We start from the raw sequence: 24694 nt of genomic DNA on the forward strand, positions 1-24694 counted from the left end.
GTCGGCCCCTGGTCTTGTTTTCACTGATGATATGGAGCTTCTCTATCATCTTTTTCTGCAGATGTACCCTCTAGCCAGTGAGTTATTCTCCCTTCTCTTCCATTCCTGGTAACCATCAAAGAATGTTTCTTTTAGCATGAGAATTGTTTCTGACCTTTTACAGTAGTGGCCTCATACAATATTTGTTCTTTTGTGATTGACTAATTTCACTCAGCATAATGTTTTCCAGGTTCATCTGTGTTGTGAGGTGTTTTGCAGGTTCGTATTTATTCTTCAACGTTGCTTAGTACTCTATTGTGGATGTACCAAAGTTTGTTTATCTACTTTTCCATTGCCAGATATTCAGACTGTCTCCATCTTTTTGCTACTGTGAATAGTGAGTGCTGTGATGAACACCAGTGTGCATATATCTAGTCATGCTATGGCTCCTAGTTCTTGAAGATATATACCAAACAGAGGGATTGCTGAGCCATATAGTATTTTTATTTCCAACTTTTTGAGAAAGAGCTATACCATTTTCCACAGTCGTGTGGAGCAACTCATATTAATTCATTCATAAATTGAAGTTATCAGAGCCTGGACTACAGTCTTTGTGAAACTATTCCCCAAGACATTGCTCTATGAAAGTCTTAACTGAAATCAAATACCTGATTCTAAAGTTTAAGTTTTGCCTCTGCAGCCTATAAGACTAAGAGAAGTATTTTTACCTTCTGAGCATCTTCGAGAAACAGAAAATACTTTGAGAGGTAAGGCAAAAGCTGTCTAGATGGCAGCTCTCTGACATCTTCAAGGGCACACAAACTGTTTTTTAGTTGTTATCTGTGGGGATGTTGATCTGAAATATACTTGTCTCTCATTACTGAGAGAAAAAAAATCTTTCACAATGTATTTATTGAATATCTAAATGCATAACTGGGCCTAATTTCAGGATACAATTGTTGTTAGGTACCGTCAAGATAATTCTGACTCATAGTGACCACAACAGAATGAAACACTACCCAGTCTTGTAGCATCCTCACAATCATTACATTTGATCTCATTGCTGCTGCCACTGGTAGAGTGATTTACTCTTGGAAACCAGGCCTCTGAAAATCTAAGCCATGTTTCTGGGTTCGGTAAATGCATCAACTTAAACTCAAGGTTTGTGGCATTTGGTTTCTTGCCTCTTTGGTCTTACTGTCCCTCTTATTTTTCCCACAGTCACCTTAGTAAGAAATCCTCGAGCTGTCTGAAAGTTCCGACTTGAACCCAATGTTGTATTTAAAGGTGTTGTCAGGAAAACACAGTAGACATGCAGGAGCCATGACTGTTAAGTCACATGACCTGGTCCTCAGGCTGTACTTGCCTTTAGAACCATTCTTCACACCTCAAGTTCTGGCAGCACCATGCAAAGTATTGTTCCCGTGAGCTCTGACTTTTCCCCTGATGTTGCAATGCTCCCTTTTCTCAATGTGATCAACCAGTTTTGAATGAGAATCCTGGCATCTTCAGGATGATATAGCTCAGACCTAGACTCTTTAAAATTCTTCTCTAGTAAGGGCAGCTCTGAGCCTTCTAGCATGCTAGAAAAAGAGCATGAGCCTTCCATCACAGGAATGTCTTTAATACTACCTGTAGGACTCAATGTTAACACATAGGTGGAGGAGCCTAATGGGCCATTCTGACAGAACTACCCGTTAAATGGTAAAGCACAGTGTGATTTAAAGTGACAAGCCCCAAAGCAGAAAATGACTCTTTGATCTTTAAAAGACTCATAAATAGGGCCAGTGCCCTTGCAGACCTGTATTTATGTATTCAAATATTGGGAAGAAATCCAAGCAGAGTCTCAAGACTGGGGGAGTTTGCACTTTAGGCAGAAAGAGACCAATGAGAAGGACAATTACATAAACCTTTTAAAGCATTGAAGTGAGTTTTCTTCCCTCATTGTTTACCAAGGAGCTGGAATCTTGTTAAGGGTTCATCCCCCCACCCCCACCCGCCCACCATGGGTTTTGAACCAATAAGATCACAAGATATTTGTGAAGAAAGAGACAATTGAAAATAAGGAAAGACTGTTTTGTTTCTGAATTAAATTTGTGGATGGTGCCACTCTCTTTTTACTTTGGTGGAGGGTCTCCAGCTGCCTCCTTTCCTTCAGTGCCATCCACATAAACATATCCCCCTTATTGAATAATAAAATCATCAGTCACTTCTGGAGAACTAGTCTAAGGACTACTTGCCTTCACCCTCTGTTTCATGAATAAAATGGACAAGGCTCAGAAAAAACCGCAAGGCTGTGAGGTTTGTTATCGATGTATGTGAGGGTTGTGATGTATGTGAGGGTTGTGATGTATGTGAGGGTTGTTATCGATGGTACTTAACAACAACAACATTGTTAAGAGATAGTCAAAGGTAGTCCAATAACTATGCAGTTTATACCTAGGAAGACTCTCAGTCTCAAAAGCACATTAATATTTTCTTTTCCTCTGATCCACTCCTTGGGAAGAAATAAACACTACCTTGCATGTAAGAACCCCAGGCACTGGAATGTGGGGGACAGTTCCACCAACTGTCATTTACATAGTTCCAATGGTGACCCCAGGTATGTAGTGGTCACAGGACGGGTTAGTTCATAAAATCCTACAGGGACCATAGACCAGAGAAAACTTGTTGTTGTTATTGTCATTGAGTTGATTCTGACTCATAGCAACCCTGTAAAGGGTTTCCAAGGAGCAGCTGGTGAGCTTGAACAACCAACATTGCAGTTCAAATGACTTTGCAGTCTGATGCATTAGACCACAGTGCCACACTAGGACTTACATGACTCAAAATAGGGTTTTGTATTCATTAATAGTCAATTTGAACCAAGTTCTGTGAATAATGATTGACCCATACAAGGGGGCTTCAAAAAGTTTGTGGAAAAATTCCATTATATTTTAATCCATTTTTCCACGAACTTTTTGAAGGCTCCTTGTACATATTTATCATCTAATCTTAAAACATAACCATATCATAGAATCACATATGTAACCTTCTCTTGTGCACCAAACTTATCAAGTCTTACGAATTGTGTGCTATTTTTAACACTTACATATGCATCCTAAAAGTTCATCGTTTAGTTTTGCTTTATTTTGAATGTTATATAAGTAAAATGATCTTTTATGTATTGTTTTTCTCCCCGCCCCCATGATTTATCTTGCTATGTGCAATGGTGGTCCATTGACTTTCACTGTATATACAATTCCATTGTAAGAATTCACCATGTCTTATTGACCCATTTCTCAGTTGTGAAATTTCTTTACTAATTCTGCACCACCACCACCCCAATTTTTTGCTATTATAATCCATGATGCTATAAGCATTTGTTATGTCTTCTGGTGCATATGAAGAGAGCTGATAGAGTGTTTTTTTTTCAGTATTGCGGGGGGAGGCAATGTCAAATTGTTTTCCAAAGTGGGCATAATAATTCTTACTCACACTTACAAAGTGTGAGGGAGTTGCTTTGCATGCCCTCCACTTCCTTTTAAATTCTTACTAAGCATATTTATACAAGAGAAAGTCAAAAAGTATTGCTACTAGGGTTCCAGTTTATACATGCAAAGGTTCATTTTAAACAAAATGTGTTTAAACTTGTCTCTTGAATCTGTGGATGGTTACAGACAGGTTTGCTCAGTAATATATTTGTCTTAGGCTTTTTAGAGTGTCTTCAAAAGAAAGGTCCAATCAAAACAGTATCTTCTGAGGGAATCTGCCAGGCTAGTTAAATTCAAGGCAGAGAGGTCAGCTCAGAAGGTTATGGAGACAGTTTTTGGATTTCAAAGGAGTAATCTTAATAGATTTTCTTGAAGGACAACAGGCTGTCTCCGTGCTTTAATTATCAAGAGGTTGTAAGATAATTGAAAACTACCTTGGTGAGAATACGGCCAGGAAAGTTGCAGTGTGGAAATTTTTCCCTAACAGGTTAATGCACCTGCTCCTTCTTTGAGGGTAGCAAAGGCTATTCTAGTAGAATTTCCCTGAGAAACCTCACCCTATCCACCCTACAGCACTGATCTTGACCCTTCAGCCTTCTTGTTTGTTCCCCAAACTCAAAGAACATTGAAAAGGAAAACAATTTGAGTCCTTGAGGATGCTAAAACTGCATTTTGATGTGGTGTAAACTAAAGAGCTCAAAAGTTCTTCAGGGAAGGATAAGACGGAAACACCGCCTTCAGAAAATGTGCACACCTACAGGAGGGTAGGTTGAAACACAATAGCTGTGCATTTTGATATTTTTGTTTAATAAAGATTTCTATGATTTTGTAGCAATACTTTTTGTCTTGCCCTTATATTTACAGCAGTTAATTGAAATTGATACCTTTATCTACAACTCATAGGTATGGAAGCTAAAGTTTGGAGAGTTCAAGTCATTTGACTAATATTCAAAGATCCTATGTATTGAAAATGTGTTATGTATTTAGAAAGGAGATCGTTCACCTAAAACTTGTTCTTAGAAAACTATCTAATGATCAATTATTTCATCACTCAAAGGCGACTTCTCCTAACATTCACTTTTGAAGATTTTGCATCTGTTTGGTAGCTGTTAAAAATGAAATTAAATACAAAGCAACATAATAATAAAACCAAATTAAAAATGTAAATATCAGTATCAATTAAAATTAGAGGGGAAAAAAAAGTCCTTCATTTATTCTGAAGGAAAGAAAAAAGACAGATGTTAAATGAAACCTCAATTTTGATGATTGAGTCTCAGGAAACAATTGTTATAAATGTCGTTCTGCATGTTTGCTATTGTTGTTTGTAAGTGCCATGGAGTCAGTTCCAATTCGTACTGTAACAACAGTCTTGCACCTAATGAGACTAAGTGGTTCCAATTACTAAACTAATATGATACAAGATATAGAATTAAGTTTACAAATTATAATGCTTTTTCTTTTTGGCATTAAAAAACAACAAACAAAAATGTTAAAATACACACCCAAGACTGAAAAGTGGCTACTTACAACAGCACCGATGTGAAAAGTAGTTGTTATTTATTTATTTTCAACAATGGCACATGGAATTACCTGCACACAGCTTTTGGGGAAAGAAACAAAAAGAGGGAATTGCAAAGGAGTTGCTGGTGAGTTTGAACAGCTGTGGTTACTTTACAGTGCTTATCCTACAGTGCCACACCAGGACTATTCGGTAGTTAAGAAATGAAGATGGCAAATGAGAAAAACCCTGGGAAGAATGTGAAAGCTTTTAAGCTGCATTAGAATTTTAAAAAGACTTATCAGGTTAGAAAAGATCCACTCATCATCATGTCTAATAAAGCAGGAGGGCAATGGAAATGAGGGAAACCCTCAATGAAATGAATCAAAACAAGTCACAAGAAGGAACCCAAACATGTCCGTAGTCATGAACATGTCTCAGGTCTGGGCAACATGCTGTTATACATGAGATCACCATGAATTGGAACCTGCTCACCAGCAACTAACCACCACCACAACACTGAGTATTAGGCAAATGGTTACCAGCAAATTGACCTAGGAATTCTGAGGTTGTAAGTCATTCAAAATTAACAGTGATTGCAGCAGCGGGCTCAGGCATACCAGTGGTTGTGAAGATGGTGCAGGACAGGACATTTCACTCTATATATGGCTTTAAGGCAACTAATAACAACACTTAAACCTCCATAGGAGGCTCTCATACACCACCCCTAAACAAACAAGGTAAATCAATCTTTTTCAGATACCCTAGTTAGTGTTCTCCATTGTTGGAGCTGGAAGAAGTCTTACAGAACATCTAGACCATCCTCCCTACTCCCAGCCGCCCTCAGGCTAGGTCTTCAAGACAATCTTGTTGTTACTAGGTGTTGTTGAGTCATAGAGAACCTATGCACAAAAGAATGAAACACTGCCTGATCCGGCGCCATCTTCACAATTGTTGCTACATTTGAGCTCATTGCTGCTGCCATTGTGACAATTCATCTCCTTACGGGTCTTCCTCCTTTTTGCTGTTCACTTTTCCAAGCATGATGTCCTTCTCCAGACACTGGTCCCTCCTGATAATATGTCCAAAGAACTAAAGAGGAAGTCTTGACAACCTCACTTCTAAGGAATATTCTGGCTGCACTTTTTCTAAGATAGATTTGCTGGTTCTTCTGGTAGGCCATGATACTTTCAATATTCTTTACCAACACCAAAACTCAAATGCATCCATTCTTCTACTGTTTTCCTTATTCATTGTCCGACTTTCACAAGCACATGTAACCATTGAAAACACCTTGGGTCACGAGCACCTCAGTCCTCAAACTGATATTGTTCATGAACGCTTTAAAGAGGTCTTTTGCAGCAGACTTGCCTATTGCAGTATGCCTTTTGATTTCTTGACTGCTGCATTGATTGTGGATCCAAGCAAAATGAAGTCAAACCTTATGGTTGTTAGGTGCCGTTGAGTGGGCTCTCACCCATGTTGTTGTTGTTGTCATGTGCCATGGAGTCGGTTCTGACTCATAGCTACCCTATACAGGGTTTCCTAGCCTGTAAATCTTTGCGGAAGCAGAAAACCTCATCTTTCTCCTGCGGAACAGCTGGTAGTTTCAAACTGCTGACCTGTCGTTCCCAACTCGATTTGTAACCACTATGCTACAGCAACCCTGTATAGTGTTCCAAGGAGCAGCTGGTAAATTTAAACCACTAATCTTGTGGTTCAATTGACCTGGCCATGGAGTACTTATCCTACAGTGTCATACTTCCCCAAATCTCTTATCTCAGCAAATGGCTGCCTCAGGCTTTTAGTTGCTAAAATCAAAATTCTTGAAGTTTTCCTTTCGGGTTTACTAAATCCAATTGACTAGCAAGTCATGTGATCTATATCCTTCAGATTAGCCTCAGAATCCAGCCACTTTTTCCCTTTTCTACAGTGATTGTCATCTTTCAGGAGTGCCTAGCCAGAGGAGTTGTGGTGAGTGGGAGGGGAAATCCAGCCCTGCTCTGCTTTGCCCCAAGGCAGCATCTGCCTGGAAGTAGAGCTGCCCTTTCAATCTGCATCAAGACTAACAACTACAAAGTAGGTTAGCTAACATCACCTCTCTGCTCAAAGCCTTCTCACTGGGAAGAAAATCCAAAATTGCACAATGTGACCTGGTTCCTCTGTGATGTCATCTCCTACCACTTCAGCTATACTGACCTTTCTCCATCCCCACTACACCAAGTAAGCCTCTGCCTTGGGGACCTTATACTTGCTGTTCCCTTTGTCTAAAATGGCACACCACTCTATAGCCCTCAGACCTCTTCACTGGGAGCCCTTGTCTGACATTCTAGTGCCCCGTTCCTGTGCCTGCATTCCCTACCTCCATAGCCATACCCCTATCTAACGCCATGTATTACTTGTTAATTTGTCTGCCATCTTCCTGGTCTTCTTCCCTCACTGGGATGTCAGCCCCAAAGGTGCAGGGACCCTGTGTGGTTGGTTCACTTCTGTGTCCCCCACAATGCCACAGTTCCTGGCACAGAGAAAACACTACAAATACATCCTGGGGAAATAGATAAAAGGTCCCTCAGCTGGGCCTGGTACATGGAACTCTCAGGACGGAATGCAGCCATTTTCTAATATACCTTGTGCCTTTCCAAGCCACAGTGGTTGACTGACAGACCTAAACCCATGGGTGATAGAGCTGAACGCAGTAGGACAGGGGCATGTCATTTAGATGTCTGAACTTAGTATCTTTCTGGGTGACTAAGTCATTACTGGTCCTAGCCTCACTCAAATCATATTAACTCATATCCAATTGAGATGCAGTTCTTTTCTAGAAGTTGGGTGGTGCAAATTGTTAATGTACTACTAACAGAAAGGTCGAAGAGTCCATCCATAGGCACCTTGAAGAAAGGCCTTATGATGATCTACTTTTGAAACATCAGCCATTGGATAGATAGCCTATGGGGCATAGCTTTACTCTGACATGAGTAAAGTGGAGCCTCAGTGGAACCATGAGTCAGAATTGACTTGATGACAACTGGTTAAGGACTTAGGGAAAGTGTGAGTCCTCCTAGGGTGTGGTGTGGGCCTTACTCACTCAGGAATGTCCACTCATGAACACTTAGTAGATTTTTGTTGAATGAATTGTTGGATAATAATAGCTTACATTTTTAGAGCATTTTCAATGTGATAGACACTATTCAGAGAACCTTGCTAATATTAGTCTATGTCTCAGATTGGGAGAATGAGAAAAAGAGAAAATTTGTAAGTGGTCCAAAGAACTCCAACAAGCACATGGGGAGTTTCAACTTGATGTCAACCAAGACTCATTCTCGTAATTCCCAGGCTTTATGGTCTCTTGTAGATACTGTTAGGGGATGGGTTAGATTTCATTGTGAAGTCTTACAAGGGCAACTCAGAAGGAACAGACTCAGTGGATGGTGAATTACATTTGTTCTGAGAGGAGATCTTGCACAATTCCAGGAAAAGTTCATTTTCTCTTTCAAAGGCATTAACGTTATTTTGGTGTTTTTTTTTTTTTTGTTCCTTCTCAGCAAATCTGCCCTACTAATCATATTTAAGGAGCTCTGGCAGCGTAGTGGTTATGAATCGGGCTGCTAACCTCAAGGTCGGCAGTTTGAAACTACCAGCAGTCCTGCAGGAGAAAAATGAGGTGTTCTGCTCCTGTAAAGATTTACAGCCTCGGAAACCCTGTGCAGGGTCACTATGAGTCGGAACCGACTCCACGGTACTTAACAACAACAACAATCATATTTTGCTCTAATTAGCATGGTATTTCCTTTGTATTCCCGAGTGCAGACTGACTGACAGGAGACAGGTGCCAGGGAATAAAGGCAAGCCAAACAGGATTGTTGTTGTTGTTGTTAGGTGCCATCGAGTTGGTACTGACTCATAGCAACCTTATGCACAGCAGAATGAAACACTGCCCGGTCCTGGGCCACCTCACAATTGTTGCTACACTTGAGCCCATTGATGCTGCCACTTTGCCAATCCATCTCACTGGGGGTCTTCCTCTTTTTCTCTGACCCTCCACCTTACCAAACATGATATCCTTCTCTAGCAACTGGTCTTTCCTGACAATATGTCTGACGTATGAGAGACGAACTTTGGCCATCCTGGCCTCCAAGGAGCACTCTGGCTGCACTTCTTCCAAAATAGATCTGTTGGTTCTTTTGGCAGCCCAAGGCACTTTCAATATTCTCCTCTAACACCATAACTCAAAAGCATCAATTCTTCTATGGCCTTCCTTATTCACTGACAAATCACCAGGTGGAGAATCCACCTTGAATGCTTGAAAGTGAATGTTGACATCATGCTCCCTTCCAAGGAGACCTTTCTTTGGGGATGGAAAATGGTGATACATTTGATGTGCCAACATAGAGTATGCCAACTCTGCGGTCAGTACTGTTCCCATTTCACACTGGGGGAGTAAAGCAAAAGTGAGATACTACATTAGCAAGAGGCGCTGCAGAATTGTACACAACTGTCTATAACCTTCCAGGAGTCAATCTGCACCCTTCTGCAACTTTGTTCCTTTCTCCCTTTGAATGTCATTACGACTGCTACAAGAATACTGAGCCAATGTCTACTGTCTGGGGTGGGAGCTTCTAGTTGTTTTGGATTGTGGTAGAGAAGCATCTACCTGAGACTGAGAAACCATCTAAAGCTGTTATTAAGAGGAAGCTAGTGGGCTCTAAGGGGTCTTACTGATGCAACAGTTATGCCTAGTTCATTTTAAGAGGCACAATACTTAATAAGCACTTGCTACTAAAGGAGTCCTGGTATGTCGCTGTGGGTTAATGCGTCAGACTGCAAAGCCGTTTGAACTGCAAGGTTGGTTGTGGTTCAAGCTCACCATCTGCTCCTTGGAAACCTTATACAGGATCACTGTGTGTCGGAATCGACTTGACGGCACTTAACAACAACAACTAAAGGAAAGGTTGACAGTTCAAATGCACTCAGAGGCAACTGTAGGGGGAAAGACCTTTCTATCTGCTCCTGTAAAGATTCTCAAACCCCTTGCATTGAGTTGATTCCTACTTGTAGCAACTCAATAGAACAAAATCGAAGTGCTCCTAAGAGTTTCTGAGACTATAAATCTCTACAGAAGCAGCCATCCTCACTTTTCTCCCTGGGAGTGACTGGAGGGTTTGAACTCCCAACCTTGTGGTTAGCAGCCCAACACCTAACCCACAACACCACCAGGGCACCCTCCTAGTGGAATAGTTCTACTCTGTCACATGGTATTGTTGAGTCAAAATCATGGTACCCAACAACAGCTTTAGATTTTATAAGGATTCAAACCTAGGATTTCATTCCAATGACATTTGATTACAACATGGTTCCGATGGTCTTGCCTTATCAGTTTGGTATGTTAAGCAGCTGACCTAACTGTGTATACCTGTACTTGCATAGGTATGCTTGTACTCAGAATGTTGGCGACAAATAATTCTAAGTACTGTCCCTGTATTCTTTACTGATAAAATTATGTTCATCTTGATTGGGTCTAGTGTTTCTTAATTTGCATCTCCTCATCTTTTCAAACATTTCCCTCCAAGCACATGTACATATAATTTCAACCTTAGTGTTGCTATTGTCAGCTCCCTAAGATGCCTGGGAAAAATGTGCATTATTGATTTATTTTCTCTTTCTCTCCAGATTGTACTTCTCCTTTCCTGGCCTCACATTTCCCATCTGTCCTTGGAAAGCAAATGCCAACAGTTTATTCAGTCTTTTTCCAGTTCTTTCAGGTAGAGTTTCACTCATCCTTCTTTTGGGGTTTTCATAACTTTGTTGTTGTCCCACATGCTACACAATGGTTTGTTTACCTGTTTGGAAAACCATCTACAATTTTCAGGTCTTGTGCAAAATGATAATGCAGGTCCCTGTGGGGAGTCCTAGTGTGGCCCTGTAGGACAAGCACTGGACCATAAGGTCGGTTTGAATTGCAAGGTCGGCAGTTCTAACTCACTAGCCATTCCTCAGAAACCCCATACAGGGTCAGTATGAGTCAGAATCGACTCAATGGCATTTAACAATCACAACATACATATATTAAGAATTTGTAAAAAGGATGACATGAGGTCAGGGGATACTGAGCTTCTATTAAGGGTGACAGAAAAACTTGGAAATCGTGAGGGGGGTGAAAGCTGAACCACATGATGAACGTAATTAATGTCACTGTACTTGCGAAGATTGTTGAAATGGAAGCTATTTTGTTATCTATATGTTTATCACAAGTATAAGTTAGTAAATACATTTAAGATGGTGAAAGAAATGCAATACACTAAGTGTGGAGCCCTTTGAAGATTGGGATCCATGAAGCCTGACCTAAGTCAGTAGATTGCTAGCATCCCCTTGTTCATCCTGGTGCCTAACTCATGATATGTACTCAACAAATATTGGAACAAATTAATTAGTCAATGAATGGGTATAAGGATAAACTTCAGAAGGAAGGCAGTCATTTAACCATTGAAGTGAGAGAAAAAAATGGCTGTGTGTAATTATTTGGATGACAAATAATCACACTTTGTATGAATGTTAAGACGTTTCATCTTCAAAACATGAACTAATTCTTATAATAGCACCAATGAAATGGAAACTCACGGGAGAATGTGAGGAATGTAAAATTGAATTACCAGTATTAAAATTGGGCACATACCTAACACTCCTTCTTCTGGGGCAGTCAGCATATTCTATGCCACCTTTTCCCCGTTGAAAAAATAAACAGAGGGGCTCAGTTGTAGTCTATTACTCAAGAAAGAGGTGTAGCTATCCTTAGAGTAACAATCAGGGATGGGGAAAAGGTATTGAGGCACCAGATTTCATAGAAAAAATGGTCACTGTTAAGTTGACTCTGACTCATGTGTGTTAGAACAGAGCTGTGCTCTAAAGGTTTTCAATGACTGATTTTTAAGAGTAGATCTCCAGGTCTTTATTCCAAGGTGCCTCTGGGTAAACTTGATGCTCCAACCTTTTGATTAGTAGCATTGAATTGTTTGCACCATCCAGGAACTCCACACACCAGATGTTTTTGTTGTTGTTAAGGGTCATGGAGTTGGTTCTGACTCATAGGGACCCTGTATAAGGTTTCCAAAACTGTAAATCTTTGTGGGAGTGGCTGGTGGGCTTGAATTGCTGACTTTGTAGTTTGTAGTCCATTGCTTATCCTACTGAGCCACTGCGTTCCCCCAACCAGATGTTGTTAGATGCCGTCACGTTGGTATCACCTCACAACAACCTTATGCACAACAGAATGAAACACTGCCCAGTCCTGCAGCAACCTTACAATTGTTGTGACACTTGAGCCCATTGCTGCTGCCACTGTGATGATACATTTTGTGTGTGTGTGTGGGGGGGGGGGTCTTCCACTTTTTCTCTGGCCCTCCACTTTACCAAGCATGATGTCCTTCTTCAGGGACTGGTCCCTTCTAATAATATGTCCAAAGTATGAGAGACCAAGTCTGAACATCCTGGTTTCTAAGGAGCTGTCTGGGTGTACTTCTTCTAATAAAGACTGATTTGTTCTTCTGGCAATCCATGGTACTTTCAGTGTTCTCCTCCAACACCATAACTCAAAGGCATCAATTCTTCTGCAGGGATGCATTTGCTCACTTCCCAGTTCCCTTTAGATCCAGGTATCTAGGAGTCTGTGATCCCAGCAAAGGGTGGTCATGAACACAGGATAAGCTCATTGGGGACAGATATGTTGAGAATTTTGTGAGATCATAAGATAAGGAGCTCTGGTAGTGTAGTGATTACAAATCGGGCTGCTAACCTTAAGGTCAGCAGTTTGAAAATACCAGCCGTTCAGCAGGATAAAGATGAGGCTTTCTTTCTCCGTAAAGATTTACAGCCTCAGAAACCTTATACAGGGTCGTTATGAGTCAGAACTGATTCTCTGGCACACCACCAGGATAAAGTTCAGCCAATAATCCTAATCCATTAAAAACAAAAAGAAAGATGGTGGTGGCTCTGAACTACATTTGGGTTCTTTGGTGAGAACTTTATTAGCATCATCTGTGGGGGTTGAGCAGAAGTTTGGGTCTTGGACAAGGACAACCCATGGGCCCAAAGTGGTTGGGCAACATAGAGCTACAACTTGTGTGTTCTGAACCTCCAGATTCTTCAGTTAGAAGATGGAGGAGGCCAGGTACTCCTGCACCTTAGCTGGGTGGAGAGGCTGCCTTCCCCCTCTAGATTAGAGACAGCCTTACACTCCAGTGCCTCCCCCAGGGCATGTGGCCTGCTGCTGGATGCTGCCCTGATGTCAACCACCAAGGCTTCCTGCGTCCTTTTCTTCCATCCACTAGGCCCTCCCTAAGCAACACCCACAGTCTCATCATGACCACAGACATATGATTTAATACCACCCTTTAAAAGGACAATTTGGTTGTAACCTGTCAATATTTATTATCTTTTTGAACCAGTCATCTCCTTAAAACGTACAAAAATAAGGGCACTAAGATATATGCAGACACTGTTGTGATAGCAAGAAGCTGGGAACCACCTTGATGTCCATCAGGAGCAGGAAGGGTAGACCAATCAATACAACTAACAATTTTATACTGTGCGTCCTTCAAAAGAAATGAAGTCTATCTAAGCGTTACAGTGTCTGTTGCAACTGAGTCCGTTCTGACTCACAGCAGCCCCATGGGTGTCAGAGCAGAACCGTGCTCCTTAAGGTTTCCAATGGCTGATTGTTTTGGAAGTAGCTCGCCAGGTTTTTCTTCTGAGGAGCCTCCAGGAAGACTCGAACCTCCAACCTTTAAGTTACCAGCTAAGGGTGTTAAATCTTTCACACCACTCAGGGACTCCAGATCTAAGTGTACTGATATGGGAAAAATGCATATTGTACATGAAATGACAATGTTGCACCTTGCTAGTGTACATGAAGGGAAGAACAAAAATTTGCAATGCGTTAACAGTAACAGTAAGACATGAATTGAGGGCAATAGAAGACACTTAAACATGTTGACATGGCTTACATTTTTAATAATGAACAGTATCCCTTGCTGTGTATATGTGTGTATTTAACATTCATTTGTTATGTAGCATGTACCAAGTGCTTTGATATTAACTTATTTTAAGTTTCATAATGTAAAGTATTATTATCTTTAAAGCTGGGAAAAGTAAAGCCAGGGTATTTAATTTGCTTACTAGTGCTAGACAGAACTAAGGTTCAAACCCAGACAGCCCAACTCCTGAGTCCAGGCCATCTTTCTGAATATAGATGACCTGGTCCAACCACCCATCTCCTGCCTCTGCTTCCTAGGATAGAGCCTTTATTGTTGACCCCACTTGCTTTGGTGCTTGACAATTTCTGTGACAGAAGATTTAGACAGTTGGAGTCTTGAGACTAAAATACGTTGCAGTGGTGGTGGTGGAGGAGGGGGCGGGTGGAGATAAGAGTGGTGATGAGACAAAATGTATTTTTAAAAATTCCCACCTCCCTCTCCCAGCCTGATTCCTGTATCATTTTTAGGCTGATGAGGATGACTGGCCTCTCTCTGATTGAGCATACCTCCTTTGTGTTCGCAAATCCTGTATCTTTAATCTTTTTTTTAAACATGCACTAAAGCATGCTTCAGTGCTCCTTCATATCCAAAGAAGAAATACTCTGGACCTACGCCTTACCTAGGTCGACCTGCCTTCAGAAATCCCCAAGAGGAAGACAGAAGTTAGGGCACAGATTCAGCTTGAAGCTTACAGGGACCAGAAGCAAAAAATAGGAAGCCCCTCCATTAGATGAATAGACCATTTGTTGAAGGTATTTTCATAGTGGGTATTACTTGGCTGCACAACCTCTCATCCCAGAGAAAGATGAAAGCAATTTGATACGGTGTTATATATTTGTCAAATTGCCATTGATTCTAGTTACAACACTGGATTTATAGTAGAAACTGTGGTACAAAGAAGTGAGGCCCCTATGGATCCTGGGCAATAGCACTCCAGCTGCCCTGCACAGACTGGGCACAGGGAAAAGTGGCCCACCAGACTGTCTACAGTGGACTCCAGACAATGCACACTGTATAGTGGTGTGCCTGCTCACCTGTGGTATCTAGAAGCACCTTGGAAAAGGGGTCTTGGGGCACTATTTCTTATCTAATTTAAAAATCCCAGTGCCTTGTAATTTCCCCTTCAGGAAGTAAGAAACCCAAGTCTGGATTTCCAGGATGCTTTGGAAACACATTCAATCATTGCTTCACAAAGAGACCTGAGGTGGAGGCCTGTTCAAATAAGGCAGCATTTCCCCTTGTGTTTTCTCGATAGATGTATAGTACCATTTCAATCTGGAAGTTTATTATTTTTTTTCCATTAGTTTTTATAGAGAGAGATATATTCAGAATAACACAAATAACACACAGTTTCGTTTTGTTTTTGTTTTTTGGATTTTTTTTGCACATTCATTTCCCCTAGAACAAAAAGTGAACAGTTTTTTTTAAATTGGAACCATGCTATTAGCTGTTTACAAAAGTGAATAAAAAGTAGTTCATTTTTAAGTCTAAAATAAACAAAGTAGAAAGAAGCAGTTTTTTTTTTTCTACAGTATTTAGCAAACATAAGAAAAAGTGTTTAGAAACACAAATAATAAAGAAAAGTTGTTACAGGAATTAACAATATTTTATAATGAAGCTTAAAATCTATTTACATACATAAATACAATGAACTCTGTTGATGCAACTCTTCTGGAAGAAAAAAAAAAAAGCCAAGTGATCAGCTTAAACAATACTGATCTGGCTAAAAGGAGGGTAAAACCCCAAACCAACCAATAAAAAGCCCAAAACAATTGTGTACTGTAGGTAAACAAAAAGGCATTTTGTTCAGATGTAAAAAATGTTTTGAGATTATTGTTAAACTGATTTTTCATGTATAAAAAGACTCCAAACCTAAGTCACCGCCCCCCCAAAGAAAATCCTAAAAAAAAACCCAAAAACCACCAACAGCAAAAATCACCAGGACGGAATGTCCCAAGGAAACAGGTATTTCAAGACAGAAATCTGCAATCCTAAATTGCAGGACATTTGAGTGAAACCATTCATTTCCTTTCTAATCAGTATTTCTGTTTATCGGCACAGAAATCCTAGGTTACAGAAAGGCTATTTACTCACTGATTGTAATTTGCCCAGAAGGTTTCTGTTGCTGCCCTTGGACAGCATGCAGACCCAAAATGGTTGGCAAAGTCACTGTTGTGTTGGAAGAAATCCACAAGCAGGAGAAAAGCTGACTGGCTACATTGCCTTATGTGAAGGGAGAACTAGAGCTTCTTGGGGTCTGGACAACTGGATTGTGTGTGGAGCTCCTAGAAAGCAGGTGAATGGAGGAGGGAAAACGTGGCATCTGGAAGAGGAAGGAAGGGAGAGACAGATTCTTAGGGATCAAAACAAAGAACTGCAAGAGGCGTCCATGTTGAACTCTTAAGGAAAGACATGAATAAGCCAAAGTGATTTATTCAATCTGTTCTTTGGACCAATGCTGCACAATTTTACATTAATACCAAGTTGTTACATTATTGGCTTAGGAATCTCACTGATATGTGTTGTTAAGCGCTGTAGGGTAGGTTCCAACTCATAGGACCCTGTATAGGGTTTCTGAGAAGTGGCTAGTTGGTTTGAATTGACCCCCCGCTGATAAATAGGACATCTTCATTTACCTGAAGACAGAATACAATTTATCAAGGAAAAAATAAAAATGTGTGAGACCCATTTCTGGAACAACTTAGTTGTTTTTTCGGTCTGTAACCATTATATGTTGTTGACGTTGTTATCGGTTTGCGGCGCTCTGAATGGCCAAACTAGAGAGTTTACAAAGCAGCAACAAGCCATTTCACATATGCTTTGGGAGTGAGATTCAATGTGAGAAATAGTCTGATTCCCTTTGTAGGGCATTAGGCTGGTTCTGAGTTGGAATTTCTTCAGATACCAGAATTGAACTGGAAAGTTTTTTGTTATTATTATTTTTTTTTCCTTAATTTTTCTTAGGTCAGCTGTGGCAACATTTGCTGAAAAGAAAATTCTAAGTTCAATTGAGAGGAAGTGTGCTAGTGGTCCTTTTTATAAAGAAGCTCTAAATTTTCTGAAAATTGAGGGTAATTTTGCTGCAAAAATATATAATAAAACATGAAACTGAATTGTGACGGGAGAGTTTTGTCTCAAATGAAAATGAGTTCTGTTTTGCACGTCTCCTTTTCTAGGCAAGAGTGACTTGACTGATAAACACAAGCTGTTTTTACTCTTTAACTCTTTTACCAAAGTGCTACTGCATCTGCGTAAAACAAACAGTCAATATATATATAAAACTCAAAAACAAGTTGTTTTAAATAAGTCCAGCTGTTTTGCTGCCTGCAGCCAAAGATCTAATTTGAATCCTTAAATTTCTAAAATAAAAATTAAACACTGTTCTGAAGTCCTGCTTTCAAATACTCTTCAGATTTGACCTGATATTGATTCAACTAATTTAAGAGGTACATGAAATAACCACCAGATCATTTTTTGAATGCACACATGTCAAATCCAGCAGTTAGTACTGGAGTTGTACAACTGCTTTCTGACCAAACCCTCTAATAAAAATAGTGCTGTAAAATCTACAGTGACATGGGATACGTTTGCAATGTAGCTCTTGTACAGCAGTGACAAACCCTTCCTGTAGGCTGGTGCACAGGTGTCGGCTCTCAGCCTGAGTGGACACAAAGCACAGATGGATGGTGCTCTGCCAGGCCCACAAGAGGGAAACTGACTCACTAGACCAGCTTCTTGCAACACCCTCTCAAAAACTGAGCTGGGGCCCTTTCCTCACAAGGCATCTGGTCTAGTCCCTTCCACTCTCTCCCTTGAAAAACAGCCACCAGCTTTGGTCTGTATCAATAGTTAAGTGCTGTATCAAAGAATGGCATTTTCTTCAGGCTAAAGTCATTTGAACTCTGGGATTAGCTGATCTACTTCTTACCTAGAACTGAGCAGTTAAGAAACCTCTAAATTAATTCATTTGATTCCCATGTAGATACTGCTCCTTTGACACATCTTACTTGGGATGTGTTCAGTTACAAAGCACAGGTGGCCGTAGAGGATGAACCCTCTCTACAAGGACACTGACCACACAATCCCTGGCAGAACTACCTGACCCTCACCTTCTGGGACTAGATTTTACCTGTTTTAAGACAGGGAGTCAGTTCTGAGACCCTCTGCTGACCTTACAGAACATAATTGTGATCTTTAGCGTAACCTTCAGTTTCTAAAAAGCCTATGAAAACCATTGCTGCATAAACTACCAACTGGTTTAACATGAAAAGGACTTTAATGTAAACAATAATTCTAGATAACCAAGTGATCACATTACCCATCCTTTTAGACCAGCCTCCTTCAATGTGATGCATTTAATTTTGGCTACTACCCAAACAACAACCAAAAATGTAGTACTTGATATTTTTCTTCTTAATATAAGTACATTTAAATAATAATAAAAAAGTATCAACACATAAGTAAATGTTTAAACGTCAAGATACATAAATATCTAGAAATTCCTTGTGGGGAATACAGTAGTTGAAAATGACCCAAAGCTGTAGCTGTTTCTCAAAAGACAACTACACAAAAGTCCAAAAGAAAAGTTAAATAAAAACTTACAGAAGAGGGAATCATATTATTTTTCTTTCAATTATCAGAGCTAAAAAAAAAAAAAAAATTCAAAAATTTTATATATATATATGTATATATAAAAATAAAAACCACCCAAATTCAAATATGCAGTTTGCAATTCATAAGGTGCGGAGAAGAAAATAAAAATATGAATTCGATATCAAACAGGATGAGTTGCATCCCTCCCCTCCTCCCAACACAAATTCCACACTCTTTGGAATAAACGACTTGGTTAAAAAGTTAAAAGTCAAGGGTATAAAATCTTTCTTTTATTCACAGCATTGCTAAATCAGAAGCATTCACAGTTTCCCTCTGGGAATCTTCTTGTTTGCCTTACAATGTGTCACCGGCGGACATCCTCAAGTTGAGTTGCAGAAACTCTGAGATGCGCCAACAGAAATCGCAAATTGCAGGGACTTGAAGCGCAGGCGCCCTGGAGGCCCTGGGCCGGTGGCTGGGCCGGCTCGGCTTCAGGTTTCTCACCAGGGGCGCTGTCCCCGGAGGGCCGGGCTCCTGGTTCGAGGCCCGCCGGACTCAATATGGCCGCCACACGGCCTCCTCGAGCCGCGCTGCGGGCGCCATGTTGGTGGGCGAGTTGCTGTGGCTGCCCTCAGCCTCCACCACGTCGCTCTGGTTCGGGAGGCTGGGATTGAGCAGGGCCGAGCCTGTGGACGCGTTGGTGCAGGGCGGCAGGATGCGTGGTGGCGAGCGTTCGCCGCCCACCATGGAGAACTGGTAGGAGCCGGCTGAAGCGCCGTAGTACAGGTGGTAGGAGGGCGAACTGGTCTGGAAGGGGCCACCCTGTGCCTGCGACGAGCCCGGGTAGGGCGGCGGCAGGTACGTGTGGTAGCGCGTGGCCGAGCTCATAGCCGACATGCCTATGCCGATGCCCGACGTGACAGGCGTCGGAGAGTAGGTGAAGGCGCCGGGGTAGTGCATGCGTGGATCAGAGATGGAGGGCAGCGCGGGAAACTGACGTGGGTCACCGAAGGCTGTCAAGTCTGGCGCGGCTGCAGAAGGGAGGAAATAGTGAAATATCACATGAGTTGGGAGCCTGGAGAAGCTACACCTTTTCTGCTCAAGGGTCCTAGGGAGATGTGCCCTGAATTCTATATACAGTCGGGAAGGTGATGGGATGATGTATAGTGATGTAGGAAAGTAAAGTTCATGTTGAGTGCTGTGAGTCATTTCTGACTCATCGTGACCCTGGATAGGATTTCTGAGGAGCAGGTGTGTTTGAACAGCCTACCTTCTGGTTCGCAGTCCAGTACTCATACTCCAGTGCCACACCAGGCGTCCACCATAATGTAATATGATGTTGTTAAGTACCACTGAGTTGTTTCCAACTCACAGCGACCCTATCATTGGGATTCCAAGAAGTAGCTGGTGACTTTGAACTTCTGACCTTATTTTTAGCAGTCCAGCGCTTATAGTTCAGCACCCCACCAGGACTCCTAATGTAATATAATTAAATGTCAATAGTAGAGGGTCAGCGCAAATTAAATGAATTAATACAGCAGCTTTGAAACATGGGCTCAAACGCATGACCTGTTATGAGTATGAACTGACTGGAGGGTATTTAACAACAATGTAGAATAGTGTGATATGATGTAGACACATGATACGTAATTAAGTGCCATCAAGTAGGTTCCAACTCATTTGTTAGTGCCAACCACTTTGTTCCAACTCATAGCGACTCTATGTATGGTTTTCAAGAAGCAGCTTGTGGGTTTGAGCCTCTGACCTTGTGGTTAGCAGTTCAGTGCTTATCCTACAGCATTGCTAGGGCTCTTTAATAAATATACAATATGAAATATAAATGGACTCTTTAATGAATAGAATATCAATGTAATATATGTAGTATTAGTATACGTATTATATACTATATACATTTTATATGACAGTAAACAGGTTATATTACATTTTATAAATATATTTCATATTACATAGAGTACAAGTATTCTATATAATCTATAAATGTACATATAAACATTGCTGTTGTTTAGTTCTGACTAGGTTCCATATAAATATAAATATTACATAAGTTATATAAATAAAAACAATACATTTATAGTCTACATTTCTTAATACAGCCTTAGCGGTATTGTAGGATAAGCACTGAATTGCTAACATCAAGGTTAGTGGTTCAAAAGTCCTGGTGTGGTGATTAGTCCCATATTTTAAGAACTGATACAAGTTTGATTTCACTTGGTATTCTCTAACATGAACACAGCATCAGGATTGGTGGAAGACTCACTAACAACCTGTGATATGCAGAGGACCATGACACAGCCTTGTTTACTGAAAGAAGACTTGAAATAGCTGCATTGCACCTCAAGGTAGAGAAAATGAAAATCCTCACAACTTAACCAGTAAATAACATCATGATAAATGGAGAAAAGATTGAAGCTGTCATCAAGGATTTCGTTTTACTTGATCTACAATCAATGACTATGGAATCAGCAATCAGTAACTCAAATAGCACATTGCATAGGGCAAGTCTGCTGCAAACGACCTTTTTAAAGTGTTCCGAGCAAAGATATCAGTTTCAGGACTAAGGTGTGTCTGACCCAAGTCACGGTATTTTCAATAGCCTCATATGTTTATGAAAGTTGGACAGTGAATAAGGAAGACTGTAGAAGAAGTGACACATTTGAGCTATGGTGTTGGAGGACAATATTGAAAGCACTACTTGACTGCCAGAAAAACAAACAAATCTGTGTTGGAAGAAGTACAGCCAGAATGCTCCTTAGAAAAGAAACTTTGTCTCTTATACTTTGGATGTACTATCAGGAGGGACCAGTCCCTGGAGAAGGACATTATGCTTGGTGAAGTGGAGGGTCAGTTAAAAAGAGGGAGACCTCCCAGTAAGATGGATTGGCACAGTGGCAGCAGCAATGGGATCAAGTGTAACAACAATTGTGAGGATGAAGCCGGTCTGCGCAGTGTTTCATTCTGTTGTGCGTACGGTCACCATGAGTTGGAACTGACACAAAGGGACCTAACAACAATAACAACAGCGTATTCAAAGGCTAAGATGTCACCTTGAGGACTAAGTTGTGTCCAACCCAAGGCATAGTAATTTAGCGGCGTTGTGGGTTAATGCACTACACTGCAAAGTTAGTTTGAACAGTCAGGTTCGCGATTCAAGTTCATGGACTGTTCCTCAGAAACCCTATAGAGGGTTGCTATTGGTCGGAACTGACCCGATGGCACTTAACAACAATATGTATGTAGAAGTTGGACAGTGAATCTGGAAGACCGAAGATTTAATGCCTTTGAATTATGTTTTTGGTGAAGCTTATTGAATATACCATAGACTGCCAGAAGAATGAACAAATTTTCTTGGAAGTAGCACAGCCAGAATGCTCTTTAGAAGGGAGGATGGTGAGATTCATGTGGTTTGGACATGTTATCTGAAGGGATCAGTCCCTGGAGAAAGACATGATGCTTGGTAAAGTAGAGGGTCAGTGAAAAAGAGGAAGACCCTCAGTGAGATGGACTGACACAGTAGCTGTAACAATGGGTTCAAACATAACAATCACTGTGAGGATGGAGCAAGACACAGTAGAGTTTTGTTCTGTTATATATAAGGATATCTGGTAGCATAGTGGTTACGAATCGGGCCGTGAACCACAAGGTCAGCAGTTTGAAACTACCAGCTGTTCCGCAGGAGAAAGATGATGAGGCTTTCTGCTCCTGTAAAGATTTACAGCCTTGGAAACCCTGTACAGGGTCTCTATGAGTCGGAACCAACTCCACGGCACATAACAACAACAACAACAACATATAGGGTCCCAAGTCAGAACCTACTTGATGGCATCTAACAAAAACAACTTTCTCTTAATATGAAGGTGTTTCAAAAAGTTTGTGGAAAAATTCCATTATCTTTCAATTCTGTTTTTTCCACAAACTTTTTGAAGACTCCTTCGTATAGGCTTCATTTGTGTGTTAACACGAATGGATGTGGAATCTTGATTTATTCACCTGATTTTTTGTATGCACTGAAATTTTAGCAAGAATGCCAAACTTTTGTCTATAAGATTCACTGTGGTAGAATTGTGCATACATAGTTTTACAAAATGGCTTTGACTCTTCTGTTCATTGCATCCCTCTGCTTTTTTGTCTTAACCACAGGCTGTTTTGGGGAAGTCTTAAGAGTCCTCGTGTGTTGCTGTGGGCTAAAGAACTGGACCGCAAGGTCTGCGGTTCAAACTCACCAGCCAGTCCTTGGAAACCCTGCACAGGGTCACTCTGAGTTGGAACTGATTTTATAGCACTTAAGGAGCTCTGGTAGCGTTGTTGTTGTTGTTGTCTGGTAGCGTAGTGGTTACAAATCGGACTGCGAACCGTAAGGTCAGCAGTTCGAAACTACCAGCTGCTCCGCGGGAGAAAGATGAGGCTTTCTACTCCCGTAAGGATTTACACCCTCGGAAACCCTGTACAGGGTCGCTATGGGTCGGAACCGACTCGACAGCACTTAACAACAACAACAGCAACAGAAGTTTAGGTGCCAACAAGCGTTCCTTGTATCCTGTAGATCAGGATTTCTGTGGTGCTGCAGGTTCATGCACTGGACTGCAAAGTCAGTTTGAATGGCAAGGTCAGTCGTTCAAGCTCATCATTTGCTCCTCAGAACCACACACACTATACAGGGTCTCTGTGAGTCAGAACCGACTCGATGGCACTGAACAACAATAACAATCTCCCTGTTGAAGGACTCCTGGTGTGGTGCTGTGGGATCAGCACTGGACTGTGAACCACAGGGTCGGCAGTTCAAACCCATCAGCTGCTCCTCGGTAACTCTATGTAGGGTCGATATGAGTTGGAACCAAATTGACAGCACTTAACAACAATGTCCCTATTGAAATTTTGGGCCAGATAATTGTGAGGGTTGTCTTGTATATTGTAAGATATTTAGCCGTGCCCGTGGCCTCTACTCTTTACGTCCTAATGGCACAGCCCCACAACCATGTGCAGTTATGACAAAGTAAAATGTCTTCAGACATTGTCAAATGTCCCTGAGATGGAGGTGGGGTGGGTGGGTGGGACAGAAGTGCCTCCAGCTGAGAACCCCCACTGTTGGTGTAGGAAGATGGTGTGCCCTGGGGTAGTTTCTGTTCCTATGACTTGCTCATTAAATGACTAAGCCAGGACTATTGTTATTGCATCAGCAAATCCAAAACACAGCCACAAAACAGCAGAAGCAAGAAGGAAGTATTTTAAAAATTGTAAATTCTCAAATCAACCTGCAAAAGAACTCTAAGCTCAGGATGTATGTGGCCTATGTCCTTTGGTGTTCAGACAGATTGAGAAACTCAGGAAACCAAAAGCTTGTTCTGAAAGGAGAGCCAGTAGGCTGGGTTCATCTGCTTTTAGAAGGCATCGGCTGTTGATCAACTTCCTCATATTTCAAGCCTATTATTCCAGTAAACTAGTTTCTTCTTTTTTTTCTTCTTCTTGCTCTCTCTTTAATGGTCTTTTTTTGCTCTAACATGCTTTTAAAAAAACAAACAAACAAATCCTCCTCTGTAAATTTGGGGTGAATATGATGAGGGGATCTATTTCTCATCAGAGAGGTAATTACAGTTTGTAGGAAAAACCCAAAGGCTGAAGTAGATCCCCTGAACTAATGAGGAAACCAGGATTCAGACTTTCAAATAAACATTCCTGTTAATCTTTTCAAAGAGCGTCAGATGGACGCGTGGGCAAGGAAAAACATTGTGAATGGACAGTGGTTCGAGGGCTACCCTTTCTTGGTCACTCTCGAGCTGGTTCTGAAGTCAGGCGGCAGCCTTATTCCATAGGGTTCTTCCCCGCAGGCTCACTGGGGCCATCTAGGAGCAAGCCATGTGTCACTTGTCTGTGCTGACTCGAAAGAGTGAACAGGAAGCTTTACTCCATTTTTCCAGTTAGCTTTATATAGTCTAGGGAGAAGCTGAGGTAGGACGGAATGCATTGGGCAAACACAGTCAATCTGTTTTCATCCCAAGCAATACTCCGGACACAAATAAATGACTTTGCCCATTATTCCTCTTGCTTCATTTGCCCCGAGACAAAAAGGTGAAGCTACTGGAAAAATGAATGAAAGGTCACCCTGTTTC

At 41.2% G+C, this 24694-nt stretch overlaps 1 protein-coding gene across 2 annotated transcripts in view; it reads right to left on the reverse strand.

Moving 5' to 3' along the window:
• Positions 1–19124: 19124 nt before the first annotated feature.
• RUNX1 (runt-related transcription factor 1) overlaps positions 19125–24694 on the reverse strand; it is a 353781-nt gene continuing 348211 nt past the window's right edge. For both annotated transcript variants that reach the window (XM_006862559.1, XM_006862560.1), the window contains one exon: positions 19125–19600. In XM_006862559.1, the coding sequence (XP_006862621.1) occupies positions 19125–19600 (476 nt within the window). The remainder of the gene's footprint in view (positions 19601–24694) is intronic.

The sequence above is a fragment of the Chrysochloris asiatica genome, unplaced genomic scaffold, assembly GCF_000296735.1.
Source record: "Chrysochloris asiatica unplaced genomic scaffold, ChrAsi1.0 scaffold00049, whole genome shotgun sequence".
NCBI lineage: Eukaryota > Metazoa > Chordata > Mammalia > Afrosoricida > Chrysochloridae > Chrysochloris > Chrysochloris asiatica.